Raw genomic sequence first — 15,891 nt, forward strand, 5'->3', positions numbered from 1 at the left:
TAATTTCGACCAAGAGTGCCCAAACTTTTACATGCCACTGTATTTCTATGTATCCGCAATATAATCTTAAAGTTGTTATCCTGGAGTATTTTATTTTTTTTCTCTTGGGGATAAGAACTGGTAGGCAGGTAGTTAACTACCTGCCTGTTGTGTTTGGTGCCAGCTCAGAGTGATTACATACCGCTCTTGCAGACAGTTCTGCTACTCACGTCAACAGACCAGTTCTTCATGTTCTGGGCTGCTCTGTCGAAGAGGTGTGACTGCTGACATCATGCTGACATGAGCAACGAGGTGTTGGCTGTCAATCAGCATGACATTAGCAGTGACGCCCAATCAAGAAAGCAGAGTGGAAGAGAAGAAGTTGTTCTGTTGATGTGATGTCAGCGGAAACCACTGAATCATCAGCAAGGGGCGGTCCAAGACCTCTCTAGGCTGGCATAGATTGGCTCTGGGCAAAACAGGCAGGTAGTTAGCAACTACTTGCCTGTAAGTTCTAAGACACATAAGAAAAAAAGAGTGCCGGATGACCCCTTTTAGGAAAAAACACTGCAATTACATTTCTGCAACTAGACTACCATATGAGTAGAACCTTTCCTTCCCTCCTGTCTTCTTCGCCCTTACACTGTAGATTGTAAACCCTTGCAGACCGGGCCCATTCTTTCTCTGCACTAGTCTGTGACTCATTTAGTAATGCATTCAAAGCTTACTAAAAATAAAAAATTAATGCAGCAATGCAGTTCTTGAGCAAAGAAGGTACCTTCTCCTTGATGCATAGAGAAGAAAAGAGAACACAGGTGAGTATTTGCGGAACACCTGCAAGACTTTTCATCCAATACATTGAAACATGAAACCTGGCAGTAAAAAGTTGCGATATCTTTTCTTAAGGTTGTACTAGCCTTAGAATGAACACTCATAGAAAAGTTTGTAGGGTTACATTTTTTTTATTGTATTCTGTCTTTTATTTTGCAGGTTTGAGGGTTACAGGGAGGGAAAAGGGAATCCGGTGGCCAGTTAAGCAGTATGGAATACCCGCCAGCGGTAATGCCCACGCTTACACATCTCTGCTAGAAGAATAAATAAATACAGCCATCCTAATGACAGAGCTTAAATAAAATAATCCCTAAATATATTTCCAGATCATTCTTTAGAAGATAAGTAACAATACCAAAGTAATTACAAGAAGCACCTTTCATGGCCTTGCCTGTATTTGAGAACAGTTTTCATACTAAGATGTCAATCCCAGATGAATAAAACAAATAACGACAGCTCCAGACAACATGAGATTGTATTAAGATGTGCACAAAGGAATCTAATGGAACCAACCTGAAACACCCCAAACTGCCCTTTTCCATACTACATATAGACATATAAGGACTTCTGTGTTCCAAAAATGGCCACAACCAAATTAGCGGACCTGCTTATTAGAAATAATTCCCACTGCCACTATCAAGATTAAATTTTTTACATAAGGCATGTGCATGCAGTAGGATTGGGGAGGCTTTTGGTAAGGTGCTATGGCGCAGGCAGCTAATGAACATAGTATAAAGACAATGCTATAGATCTGTTAGTAGAGGAATCCTATGACAGGTTAGTAGGTACCAACTATTAATCCGGATAGAATTTGAAACAGGGACGCTGGATTATTTCATCAGCAACCAGGGAGAGAAAGTAAAGTTTGTAGTTGCGCTCAGTCTGTGGTCATGTGCCCTGGTAAGACAGCTCAAACATACTACAGGACTCATCCCAGCTGTCATCCACATTCAGCTTTTTCCAAAACGACTTCTGCTTCTTCTGCAATTCCTTGCGCACACAACGGGGGCACGGGAAAGTTTTCGCTTTGCAATCACTGTGGAAGACAGCTCCACAGTTTTCACACCTAAAAGAAAAACATAAAAAATATTTAATATGTATTGTTTACTGATTTACTGGTTTATATACACATGGGGTTACAAATGTAGAGGAAGAGTCCCTGATTCCAGGGATATTTCACTTCCGTGGCTGCTTGTTGTAGTTTTCTGACATATTTGCTGCATTCAGTTTATTGTCACGCTTTTAAAGGGGTTTGCCATTTTCTCTCATTTGAGTAGCCTTTTTTGCTCCACAGCTGTCCTGTCCATACAATGGTGGCTGATGGAGACAAATGTCACCAGTTCTGTCCATCAGCCTCCGTCAACAGAAAAGCAGCTTTCCCATGTGAAGTGTTTTACAGTTAAAGTAGACAGATGGACTAACCTGGTCACACGCTTTTCCACCAGCAGTCATTGTATGGACAGAAGTGCTTAGCAGTCTGTGATGAAACTTATGCTATCAAGAAAAAGTGGCCAACCCCTTTAAAGAAGCACTTACACTAAATTTTTGGTCCACTAAATGGATGTATGTGCATGTACTACAGTGTGAGTGTATTAATATACTCCCCTACCGCTGCTCTCTCCGGTGTGCAGCTCTGTTCTGCTCCTCTTTTCAGTGATGTCACTGCTCTGCAGACTCTCCTAGTCACACTGTTTCTCTGCATGACCCAGGAGTGGCTTCTACAAAGTCAGCCTCTGGAGCAGCAGAATGAGCCACTATAAACTTACATTGTGAAAGAGACTTCTAGCTCACACATAGAATGAGCCGGCTAGTCACAATTGTGGTGGCGTCATTGGGAAGAGGAGCAGAGCAGCATCAGATGCTGGAGAAAGCGGCGACAGAGGACAATATTACTACACACACTACATTACATACACATATATACTCATTTAATGAATAAAAAAAAAACTTCTTGGGAGGGCTTCTTTATTTTGATTTTTATTGTATTGTTATACTATGGAGAGACTTTCCTTTAAGAAAGTCTACTGTAAAAATGTCAGCTAATTATTTGATGACATTTGTACATGAACTATAACTTAAAAACTCAAAGGAAAAAAGGGGCATGAAAATATTAGAAAGTAGCTGTGCAACAGTAAGAATACCGATGTATCCATAACTGTGTGATGCTCTCAGCTCAGTATCACTTTCCTTAAAGGGGTTGGCCACCTTATTTTATGAGATATGTCGAGGGCATGATTTTGTAGCATTTCCTATAATATAGGCATGACCAGTCCTCCCCCTGCTCTTGTTACTGCAGCTTTCTTCACAGACTGCACAGCTCTATAGTACGTACATACAATGGCTGCTAGTGGAGGACCATGTGACCAAACCTGTCTATCAGTCCCCACCAATAGGAAAGCAGTGTTCCCAAGTGTGTTTCTCAACTGGAGGAGTCTGGTAGACAGGTTTTGGCCACACTCCTCCACCAGCAGCCATTGTAAGGACTGGAGAGCTGTGCAGCCTGTGAGGAGACAATACCAATGAGCAGGAGGAGGACCTGTAATATTTATACATTAAATGCCACTAAATTAGGTCCAGATCACATTTGATAAAATCAACATAAAGTGGTTAACCTCTCTAAGTCCTACAAAGTTTGTGACATTCACCACACTCTTAGCATCTACACAGACTGTGGCCATGATCTGCCTAGTGCAGGCCGAATATTTTGGCCTCAGTTGATTAGTATTGCAGCAACAAACTTTATTTGGCCATATACATTAGATAGCGGTTGGATGAACGATCGGCCGCTAACAGCGATCACTCCTGACACCCTCATACACAGGAACGCTTGGCCAAGTCACCTGGCAGCTGCTTACCGCCTCACCAAAAAAAAGAGTTGGTGATTCAACTCCATCCACCTGATGTTTATGCTCCCGGATATAAATATAAATTGTTGGGATTTTCGAGAGACCTTCATATATATGTTAGTCCGCTGAGCCTTCCCATATTACATTTATATGTGTACAGGGCTTTAGGCTTCATCTGATGTGCCCGGACATATCAAACTGGTATGTGCACCAAACCGGGGGTAACATGTTACGGGGATAAGAGTAGGAGACCACTCTAATACCTTGGTTTCAGGTGAAATGACAGGCACACTTTAAAGGAACATGGAGTATGTTTTATGAGTTTTCATGCAAACATCTGCATATTTTTTCTGCAAAATGTCACATTTCACCTAGACAAAAAGATTTGTATAATGGACTCCACACCCATAATTTATTGGAGAATAATTGGTATTATGGTGATTGCACAGATACATTGCTGCATACAATGGTCTTTTGATGTACAACATCATCAGATGTTTCCATATTTCAAAATATCTCAAAAGTGACCTAAATTCTGTCTGTGCTAATGGAATGTCAAATTGATCATGGTGTATTAAGCAGTACAAATACACATGAAACAGGCCGATTAATAAGGCTGATGGAGAGCAAATAGCTGTTAATTGGCTCTACTATATATAATGGCTAGTGAATAGTTCTTGTTCCATGTCAGGATAGGGGTCTAATGGACAGTAAATAGACATCAATTTACTTCTCTACGTATAATAGGATTCAGTCTTCACTCTGTTGTATTCCTAACAGATTTGCAAAAATAGGATCAACAAAAGTAAAAACTCAAAGCATGGGAAAAATCAAAGCTCAAAGATAAATAACAGGTTCATAAAATGAAAATTGATTTTTTAATAAAGTATCCCTTTAAAATTCATCAGGCTTCGATCAATAGGTTTAGATCAAGCAGTTTAGAACAAGAGGTTGAAATAAACTCTTCAGTCACACATACAGGAACTGCTGAGGTTATTCCATCCAGCAAAGATCAGTAATAAAACCCACTTGTTGTCCACAAGTTTTAGCGACTCAGCAACAGCAAGTCTGCACAAAATTGCGTGGATGTGCTGCTTTTCCCGCAAAAATTTTGGTCGGTTCACAATTTATATTCTATACTCAACCTTCTACAACACTGCTGTCTCTGTATCTGCTGTCTCAGAGACTGAAGCTTGAAGAGGACAATTTGCATATTCCAGGTGCCTTCTGGGAAAAGGAAGAGTCTCCCTCAGCAAGAAGATTGTTGGGTACTGCTGGGACCACCTGCTTGGAAAGCATCGCCAAACCGAGTGCCTTTCGGCATGCAAATTTTTGCCTCCAAGACATTATTGCAAGAAAGCTTGGCTGATTGAGTAGATTATACAAGAAGGAAAACATACATCAGATTACACAATAAGTTACACACAGTAGACTACTCAAGAAGGAAGACACAGCAAGTCAGCAGGATCTAGGCGCAACATGGCAGATGTGACAACTTACGTGGTGAGCCGCAACATGTGCTACATGCTCACAGATTGACCAGAAGAAGAATCCAACTTCACCTGCCAGAAGTGTAGACTACTGGCCCTTTTAGAAGAAAAGGTGCGGGGTCTGGAATAAAGAATTACAACTTTGAAACTCATCAAAGTAAATGAAGACTTCCTAGACAGAACAGAAGCATCTCTACTGGTCACAGAAGGTGAAGAAAGTGCCAGAGAACCTCCAGAAGCAGATGAGTGGAAGCATGTGACCAAAAGAAGCAAGAAGATCATGGAGACATCACCAACCACACAAGTGAGAAACTGATACCAAGGCCTCGTGGAGGACGAAGATGGCACACCTATGGATGAGGCACTACCAGCAAGCATAGAAGAAAAGGGCACACAACAACACCCAGAATTGTCAACAAAAAGTACAACCAAGAAACAAAGAAGATTGGTAATGGTGGGAGACTCACTTCTGAAAGGCACAGAAACAGTCATCTCCAGACTGAACATAACCGCAAGAGAAGTATGCAGCCTCCCAGGTGCGAAGATCAAGGATGTGACTGATAGGATAGCAAAGCTCATCAGTTTCAAGGCCTCCACCCATTTCTTCTGATACATGTTGGCACCAATGACACGGCAAGGACTTTGAAGAGTTGTTGAAGAAAGTAAATGAACTGGATGCACAGGTAGTTTTTTCTTCTATTTTTCCAGTAGATGGGCAAGGCACCAGAAGATGGAACAGGATCCTTGATGCGAACAACTGGCTAAGACGATGGTGCAGACAACAGGGATTCAGATGCCTGGATCAAGGTGTGAATTGCCTGTATGACAGACTCCTCCCCAGAGATGGACTACATGTCAACAAACCTGGGAAACACAGATTTGCCGGAAGACTCACTATACTCATCTGGAGGGCGACTTGAAGAAGAGAGGATGGGAAGAAAAATGTTAGACCTGAACATGAAGCCAGAAATATGCTGATGAAGGATATGAGGTGCAGCAAAGAAGACACAAGACAACATACTCGGAAGGGAGGTAAGACAATTTTTAAAACAATCCACAGGGAGGAGATTGGAGCAAAACAAAATCTTCTACACTGCATGCTCGCAAATGCCAGAAGCCTGACAAACAAGATGGAAGAACTAGAAGCTGAAATATCTACAGGTAACTATGACATAGTGGGAATAACTGAGACATGGTTAGATGAAAGCTATGACTGGGCAGTTACCTTACAGGGTTACAGTCTGTTTAGCAAGGATCAGAAAAATCAGAGAGGAGGAGGGGTTTGTCTTTATGTAAAGTCTTGTCTAAAGTCCACTTTAAAGGGGGATATTAGCAAAGGGAATATTGGTCAAAATACATGGAGGGAAAAATAGTAACAAAATTCTCATTGAGGTCTGTTACAAACCTCCAAATATAACACAAATCATGGAAAGTCTACTATTAAGGCAGATAGATGAAGCTGCAACCCATATTGAGGTCCTTGTTATGGGGGACTTTAACTACCCGGATATAAACTGGGAAACAGAAAACTGTGAAACCCATAAAGGCAACAGGTTTCTGCTAATAACCAAGAAAAAAAATATCTTTCACAATTGGTGTAGAATCCAACAAAAGGAACAGCACTTTTACACCTAATACTATCTAATAGACCTGACAGAATAGCAAATCTGCAGGTCGTTAGGTATCTAGGAAATAGCGACCGCAATATTGTACAGTTTCACTTGTCTTTTGCTAGGGGGACTTGCCAGGAAGTCACAAAAACACTGAACTTTAGGAAGGCAAAGTTTGACCAGCTTAGAGATGCCCTTAATCTGGTTGACTGGACAATGTCCTCAGAAATAAGAATACAGATAATAAATGGGAAATGTTTAAGAACATCCTTAATAGGCACTGTAAGCGGTTTATACCTTGTGGGAATCAAAGGACAAGAAATAGGATAAACCCAATGTGGCTAAACAAAGAAGAAAGAGGGGCAATTAACAGTAAAAAGAAAGCATTTAAACTACTAAAGCAGGATGCCACTGTTGAAACTCTAAAAAACTATAGGGAGAAAAATACTTTATCTAAAAAACTAATTAAAGCTGCCAAAAAGGAAACAGAGAAGCAAAGCACATTGCTAAGGAGAGTAAAACTAATCCCAAACTGTTCTTCAACTATATCAATAGTAAAAGAATCATAAGTGAAAGTGTAGGCCCCTTAAAAAATTGTGAGGAAAGAATGGTTGTAGATGACGAGGAAAATGCTAATATATTAAGCACCTTCTTCTCCATGGTATTCACAATGGAAAATGAAATGCTAGGTGAAATGCCGAGAGACAAAGAAAACCCTATATTAAGGGTCACCAATCTAACCCAAGAAGAGGTGCGAAACCAGCTAAATAAGATTAAAATAGATAAATCTCCGGGTCCAGATAGCATACACCCACGAGTACTAAGAGAACTGAGTAATGTAATACACAAGCCATTATTTGTTATATTTTTATATTTAGGGACTTTATAGCGATGGGGTCTGTTCCACAGGACAGGCGCATAGAAAATGTGGTACCAATATTCAAAAAGGGCTCTAAAAGTGAACCTGGAAATTATAGGCCAGTAAGTCTAACCTCTATTGTTGGTAAAGTATTTGAAGGGTTTCTGAGGGATGTTATTCTGGATTTTCTCAATGAGAATAACTGTGTAACTCCATATCAGCATGGGTTTACGAAGAATCGCTCCCGTCAAACCAATCTAATCAGTTTTTATGAAGAGGTAAGCCATAGACTGGACCAAGGTGAGTGGTATATCTTGATTTTGGACGTGGTGTATCTTGATTTTTCCAAAGCGTTTGATACCGTGCCACACAAGAGGTTGGTGCACAAAATGAGAATGCTGGGTCTGGGGAAAAATGTGTGTAAATGGGGAAGTAACTGGCTTAGTGATAGAAAGCAGAGGGTGGTTAAAATCATAGATCTGTTCCAACCAGGGGTGGATTAAGGGTAGCCAGGGCCCGGGGCAGTTCAGACTCTGTGGGCCCCCCTCGTCACGTGACGGGGGTCACGAATCGTAGAGCCACACTCCACATAGAGAATAATGGAGCCTCCAGCACCGACCTCCACCCGCAGAGCCCCACTCCACATAGAGAATAATGGAGCCTCCAGCACCGACCTCCACCCGCAGAGCCGCACTCCACATAGAGAATAATGGGGCCTCCAGCACCGACCTCCACCCGCAGAGCCACACTCCACATAGAGAATAATGGAGCCTTCAGCACCGACCTCCACCCGCACTCCACATAGAGAATAATGGAGCCTCCAGCACCTACCTCCACCCGCAGAGCCACACTCCACATAGAGAATAATGGAGCCTTCAGCACCGACCTCCACCCTCACTCCACATAGAGAATAATGGGGCCTCCAGCACCGACCTCCACCCGCAGAGCCATACTCCACATAGAGAATAATGGAGCCTTCAGCACCGACCTCCACCCGCACTCCACATAGAGAATAATGGGGCCTCCAGCACCGACCTCCACCCGCAGAGCCATACTCCACATAGAGAATAATGGAGCCTTCAGCACCGACCTCCACCCGCACTCCACATAGAGAATAATGGGGCCTCCAGCACCGACCTCCACCCGCAGAGCCACACTACACATAGAGAATAATGGAGCCTTCAGCACCGACCTCCACCCGCACTCCACATAGAGAATAATGGAGCCTCCAGCACCGACCTCCACCCGCAGAGCCACACTCCACATAGAGAATAATGGAGCCTTCAGCACCGACCTCCACCCGCACTCCACATAGAGAATAATGGAGCCTCCAGCACCTACCTCCACCCGCAGAGCCACACTCCACATAGAGAATAATGGAGCCTTCAGCACCGACCTCCACCCTCACTCCACATAGAGAATAATGGGGCCTCCAGCACCGACCTCCACCCGCAGAGCCATACTCCACATAGAGAATAATGGAGCCTTCAGCACCGACCTCCACCCGCACTCCACATAGAGAATAATGGGGCCTCCAGCACCGACCTCCACCCGCAGAGCCACACTCCACATAGAGAATAATGGAGCCTTCAGCACCGACCTCCACCCGCACTCCACATAGAGAATAATGGAGCCTCCAGCACCGACCTCCACCCGCAGAGCCACACTCCACATAGAGAATAATGGAGCCTTCAGCACCGACCTCCACCCGCACTCCACATAGAGAATAATGGAGCCTCCAGCACCTACCTCCACCCGCAGAGCCACACTCCACATAGAGAATAATGGAGCCTTCAGCACCGACCTCCACCCGCACTCCACATAGAGAATAATGGGGCCTCCAGCACCGACCTCCACCCGCAGAGCCACACTCCACATAGAGAATAATGGAGCCTTCAGCACCGACCTCCACCCGTACTCCACATAGAGAATAATGGAGCCTCCAGCACCTACCTCCACCCGCAGAGCCACACTCCACAGAGAGAATAATGGAGCCTTCAGCACCGACCTCCACCCGCACTCCACATAGAGAATAATGGGGCCTCCAGCACCGACCTCCACCCGCAGAGCCACACTCCACATAGAGAATAATGGAGCCTTCAGCACCGACCTCCACCCGCACTCCACATAGAGAATAATGGAGCCTCCAGCACCTACCTCCACCCGCAGAGCCACACTCCACATAGAGAATAATGGAGCCTTCAGCACCGACCTCCACCCGCACTCCACATAGAGAATAATGGGGCCTCCAGCACCGACCTCCACCCGCAGAGCCACACTCCACATAGAGAATAATGGAGCCTTCAGCACCGACCTCCACCCGTACTCCACATAGAGAATAATGGAGCCTCCAGCACCTACCTCCACCCGCAGAGCCACACTCCACAGAGAATAATGGAGCCTTCAGCATCGACCTCCACCCGCACTCCACATAGAGAATAATGGGGCCTCCAGCACCGACCTCCACCCGCAGAGCCACACTCCACATAGAGAATAATGGAGCCTTCAGCACCGACCTCCACCCGCACTCCACATAGAGAATAATGGAGCCTCCAGCACCGACCTCCACCCGCAGAGCCACACTCCACATAGAGAATAATGGAGCCTTCAGCACCGACCTCCACCCGCACTCCACATAGAGAATAATGGAGCCTCCAGCACCTACCTCCACCCGCAGAGCCACACTCCACATAGAGAATAATGGAGCCTTCAGCACCGACCTCCACCCTCACTCCACATAGAGAATAATGGGGCCTCCAGCACCGACCTCCACCCGCAGAGCCATACTCCACATAGAGAATAATGGAGCCTTCAGCACCGACCTCCACCCGCACTCCACATAGAGAATAATGGGGCCTCCAGCACCGACCTCCACCCGCAGAGCCATACTCCACATAGAGAATAATGGAGCCTTCAGCACCGACCTCCACCCGCACTCCACATAGAGAATAATGGGGCCTCCAGCACCGACCTCCACCCGCAGAGCCACACTCCACATAGAGAATAATGGAGCCTTCAGCACCGACCTCCACCCGCACTCCACATAGAGAATAATGGAGCCTCCAGCACCGACCTCCACCCGCAGAGCCACACTCCACATAGAGAATAATGGAGCCTTCAGCACCGACCTCCACCCGCACTCCACATAGAGAATAATGGAGCCTCCAGCACCTACCTCCACCCGCAGAGCCACACTCCACATAGAGAATAATGGAGCCTTCAGCACCGACCTCCACCCTCACTCCACATAGAGAATAATGGGGCCTCCAGCACCGACCTCCACCCGCAGAGCCATACTCCACATAGAGAATAATGGAGCCTTCAGCACCGACCTCCACCCGCACTCCACATAGAGAATAATGGGGCCTCCAGCACCGACCTCCACCCGCAGAGCCACACTCCACATAGAGAATAATGGAGCCTTCAGCACCGACCTCCACCCGCACTCCACATAGAGAATAATGGAGCCTCCAGCACCGACCTCCACCCGCAGAGCCACACTCCACATAGAGAATAATGGAGCCTTCAGCACCGACCTCCACCCGCACTCCACATAGAGAATAATGGAGCCTCCAGCACCTACCTCCACCCGCAGAGCCACACTCCACATAGAGAATAATGGAGCCTTCAGCACCGACCTCCACCCGCACTCCACATAGAGAATAATGGGGCCTCCAGCACCGACCTCCACCCGCAGAGCCACACTCCACATAGAGAATAATGGAGCCTTCAGCACCGACCTCCACCCGTACTCCACATAGAGAATAATGGAGCCTCCAGCACCTACCTCCACCCGCAGAGCCACACTCCACAGAGAATAATGGAGCCTTCAGCATCGACCTCCACCCGCACTCCACATAGAGAATAATGGGGCCTCCAGCACCGACCTCCACCCGCAGAGCCACACTCCACATAGAGAATAATGGAGCCTTCAGCACCGACCTCCACCCGCACTCCACATAGAGAATAATGGAGCCTCCAGCACCTACCTCCACCCGCAGAGCCACACTCCACATAGAGAATAATGGAGCCTTCAGCACCGACCTCCACCCGCACTCCACATAGAGAATAATGGGGCCTCCAGCACCGACCTCCACCCGCAGAGCCACACTCCACATAGAGAATAATGGAGCCTTCAGCACCGACCTCCACCCGTACTCCACATAGAGAATAATGGAGCCTCCAGCACCTACCTCCACCCGCAGAGCCACACTCCACATAGAGAATAATGGAGCCTTCAGCATCGACCTCCACCCGCACTCCACATAGAGAATAATGGGGCCTCCAGCACCGACCTCCACCCGCAGAGCCACACTCCACATAGAGAATAATGGAGCCTTCAGCACCGACCTCCACCCGCACTCCACATAGAGAATAATGGAGCCTCCAGCACCTACCTCCACCCGCAGAGCCGCACTCCACATAGAGAATAATGGAGCCTCCAGCACCGACCTCCACCCGCAGAGCCGCACTCCACATAGAGAATAATGGAGCCTCCAGCACCGACCTCCACCTGCAGAGCCACACTCCACATAGAGAATAATGGGGCCTCCAGCACTGACCTCCACCCGCAGAGCCGCACTCCACATAGAGAATAATGGAGCCTCCAGCACCGACCTCCACCCGCAGAGCCGCACTCCACATAGAGAATAATGGGGCCTCCAGCACCGACCTCCACCTGCAGAGCCACACTCCACATAGAGAATAATGGAGCCTCCAGCACCGACCTCCACCCGCAGAGCCGCACTCCACATAGAGAATAATGGAGCCTCCAGCACTGACCTCCACCCGCAGAGCCGCACTCCACATAGAGAATAATGGGGCCTCCAGCACTGACCTCCACCCGCAGCGCCGCACTCCACATAGAGAATAATGGGGCCTCCAGCACCGACCTCCACCCGCAGAGCCGCACTCCACATAGAGAATAATGGAGCCTCCAGCACCGACCTCCACCCGCAGAGCCGCACTCCACATAGAGAATAATGGAGCCTCCAGCACCGACCTCCACCCGCAGAGCCGCACTCCACATAGAGAATAATGGAGCCTCCAGCACCGACCTCCACCCACAGAGCCACACTCCACATAGAGAATAATGGGGCCTCCAGCACCGACCTCCACCCGCAGAGCCGCACTCCACATAGAGAATAATGGAGCCTCCAGCACCGACCTCCACCCGCAGAGCCGCACTCCACAGAGAATAATGGGGCCTCCAGCACCGACCTCCACCCGCAGAGCCGCACTCCACATAGAGAATAATGGAGCCTCCAGCACCGACCTCCACCCGCAGAGCCGCACTCCACATAGAGAATAATGGAGCCTCCAGCACCGACCTCCACCCGCAGAGCCGCACTCCACAGAGAATAATGGGGCCTCCAGCACCGACCTCCACCCGCAGAGCCGCACTCCACATAGAGAATAATGGAGCCTCCAGCACCTACCTCCACCCGCAGAGCCGCACTCCACATAGAGAATAATAGAGCCTCCAGCACCGACCTCCACCCACAGAGCCACACTCCACATAGAGAATAATGGGGCCTCCAGCACCGACCTCCACCCGCAGAGCCGCACTCCACATAGAGAATAATGGAGCCTCCAGCACCGACCTCCACCCGCAGAGCCGCACTCCACAGAGAATAATGGGGCCTCCAGCACCGACCTCCACCCGCAGAGCCGCACTCCACATAGAGAATAATGGAGCCTCCAGCACCTACCTCCACCCGCAGAGCCACACTCCACATAGAGAATAATAGAGCCTCCAGCACCGACCTCCACCCGCAGAGCCACACTCCACATAGAGAATAATGGAGCCTCCAGCACCTACCTCCACCCGCAGAGCCACACTCCACATAGAGAATAATGGAGCCTTCAGCACCGACCTCCACCCGCACTCCACATAGAGAATAATGGGGCCTCCAGCACCGACCTCCACCCGCAGAGCCACACTCCACATAGAGAATAATGGAGCCTTCAGCACCGACCTCCACCCGCACTCCACATAGAGAATAATGGAGCCTCCAGCACCTACCTCCACCCGCAGAGCCGCACTCCACATAGAGAATAATGGAGCCTCCAGCACCGACCTCCACCTGCAGAGCCACACTCCACATAGAGAATAATGGGGCCTCCAGCACTGACCTCCACCCGCAGAGCCGCACTCCACATAGAGAATAATGGAGCCTCCAGCACCGACCTCCACACGCAGAGCCGCACTCCACATAGAGAATAATGGGGCCTCCAGCACCGACCTCCACCTGCAGAGCCACACTCCACATAGAGAATAATGGAGCCTCCAGCACCGACCTCCACCCGCAGAGCCGCACTCCACATAGAGAATAATGGAGCCTCCAGCACTGACCTCCACCCGCAGAGCCGCACTCCACATAGAGAATAATGGGGCCTCCAGCACTGACCTCCACCCGCAGAGCCGCACTCCACATAGAGAATAATGGAGCCTCCAGCACCTACCTCCACCCGCAGAGCCGCACTTCACATAGAGAATAATAGAGCCTCCAGCACCGACCTCCACCCGCAGAGCCACACTCCACATAGAGAATAATGGAGCCTCCAGCACCTACCTCCACCCGCAGAGCCGCACTCCACATAGAGAATAATGGAGCCTCCAGCACCGACCTCCACCCGCAGAGCGGCACTCCACATACATGGCTGCTCTCAGTGCTCTGTGCTGTGCGCACAGGACCTGTGATGAGGTCACAGGAGGGGAGGAGACAGGGGTCACATGATCGGGGGCCCTGACACCTTCCCTCCTGTGATCTCATCACAAGCCTTTGCACGCTACCAGCAGCATCAGCGTTCAGGCTACTTGTAGATGCTGCTGGTAGCAGAGCACATAATGCCTCCCCCACGGTCACTCACTTTTAGGTGGGGAGAAGATGGAGTGCCATTGCAGCAGCCAGCAGGAATGTGGTGGGGGCCCCCTTAGAAGCTCTTGTGGTGGGGGCCCCGGGTCTGAAGCCCCGCCTGCCCTGCCTATAATCCGGCCCTGCGCGGTGGCGGATTATAATGGGGCAATTTACTGGCCTGGGCTGTGGGCCCCTTAACCCCACTGGGCCCGGGGCAACTGCCCAAATTGACCTCATTATAATCCGCCACAGGTTCCAACCCCCTGCTCAAAGCAGGATTCGCTAAATCATCTCAGACAGATGTCTGTCCAGCCTCTGCTTGAAGACTTCTATTGAAGGAGAACTCACCAACCACCTCTTGTGGCAGCCTGTTCCACTCATTGATCACTCTAACTGTCAAAAAGTTTTTTCTAATATCTAATCTGTGTTTCCTCCCATTCAGTTTCATCCCATTGCTTCTAGTCTTTCCTTGTGCAAATGAGAATAAAGATGATCCTTCTACAATGTGACAGCCCTTGAGATATTTGTAGACAGCTATTAAGTGTCAGGGTCCTGACAGCACCGGTGTACAGCCTCCGCTAAGCAGGGACTCACCCGCACCATAGGGACCCCTGGGGGCAAGAACAGCCAGAAAATAAAGATGCACAGGACCTGAATGTAGAAGTTTAGAAAGCCGGCAAAGGACCTACGGTCATGTGACTACAAGGGGGCGGGGCTTAGCATCCTGCTTACACAGAAGGTAGAAAACTCAAAGTCAGGCAAAGCAGGGGTCATGCACAATACAGGCAAGCGAGGTACAGGAGGGATAAACAGGTAGAAAACTCAAAGTCAGGCAAAGCGGGGGTCATGCACAATACAGGCAAGCGAGGTACAGAAGGGATAAACAGACGGGAGGTCAGACCAAGCCAAAGGTCATACACAAGATACCAGTAAAGTACCAGGGATGAGACAGAACGGATAGTCAGGGCCAAGCAGAGATCAAAACCAAACAGACGTAGAAGGTACCAGGCAGAATCCAAAGCAATATCCAGAGAACAGACCGAGTCATACACAGAGAATCATGCAACCAGAACACAGCACTAACACACTCAGGGGTCACCACACAATGCCAAGGGCGAAAGTATAACTGATGGGGGATGGGAGCTTCCTGAGGCTATAAGAAGCCTCCCCAGAACCAATGAGAGGCCACCATAATAGGTCCCAGGTGTGCAGGTGAGAGTCTGCACAGAGGTCAGAACATTAACCCCAGCAGTGCCGGTCACCCAGCACTGGTATCATGACATTAAGTCTCCTCTCAGTCTTCTCTTTTGCAAGCTAAACATTCCCAAATCCTGCAACCTTTACTCATAAGACAGGGTTTGCAGACCGGTTGCACCCAATCCGCAATGGCCTGCACCTTCTTGGGGTTCATGCGAA

The 15,891-nt window shown here is 48.4% G+C and overlaps 1 protein-coding gene across 2 annotated transcripts in view; it reads right to left on the reverse strand.

The window, feature by feature from the left end:
- Nucleotides 1–921: 921 nt before the first annotated feature.
- The window catches only part of PLEKHM3 (pleckstrin homology domain containing M3), a 1,535,517-nt gene continuing 1,520,547 nt past the window's right edge, over nucleotides 922–15,891 (reverse strand). Inside the window, exon 8 of one of the 2 annotated variants that reach the window (XM_073552250.1) lies at nucleotides 922–1,876. In XM_073552250.1, coding sequence (XP_073408351.1) covers nucleotides 1,699–1,876 — 178 coding nt within the window. In that variant the 3' untranslated portion in view covers nucleotides 922–1,698. The remainder of the gene's footprint in view (nucleotides 1,877–15,891) is intronic. The other variant, XM_073552252.1, reaches the window with a different exon arrangement.

This window comes from Dendrobates tinctorius, unplaced genomic scaffold, assembly GCF_039654945.1.
Source record: "Dendrobates tinctorius isolate UK_male_01 unplaced genomic scaffold, ASM3965494v1 ptg000188l, whole genome shotgun sequence".
Lineage (NCBI taxonomy): Eukaryota > Metazoa > Chordata > Amphibia > Anura > Dendrobatidae > Dendrobates > Dendrobates tinctorius.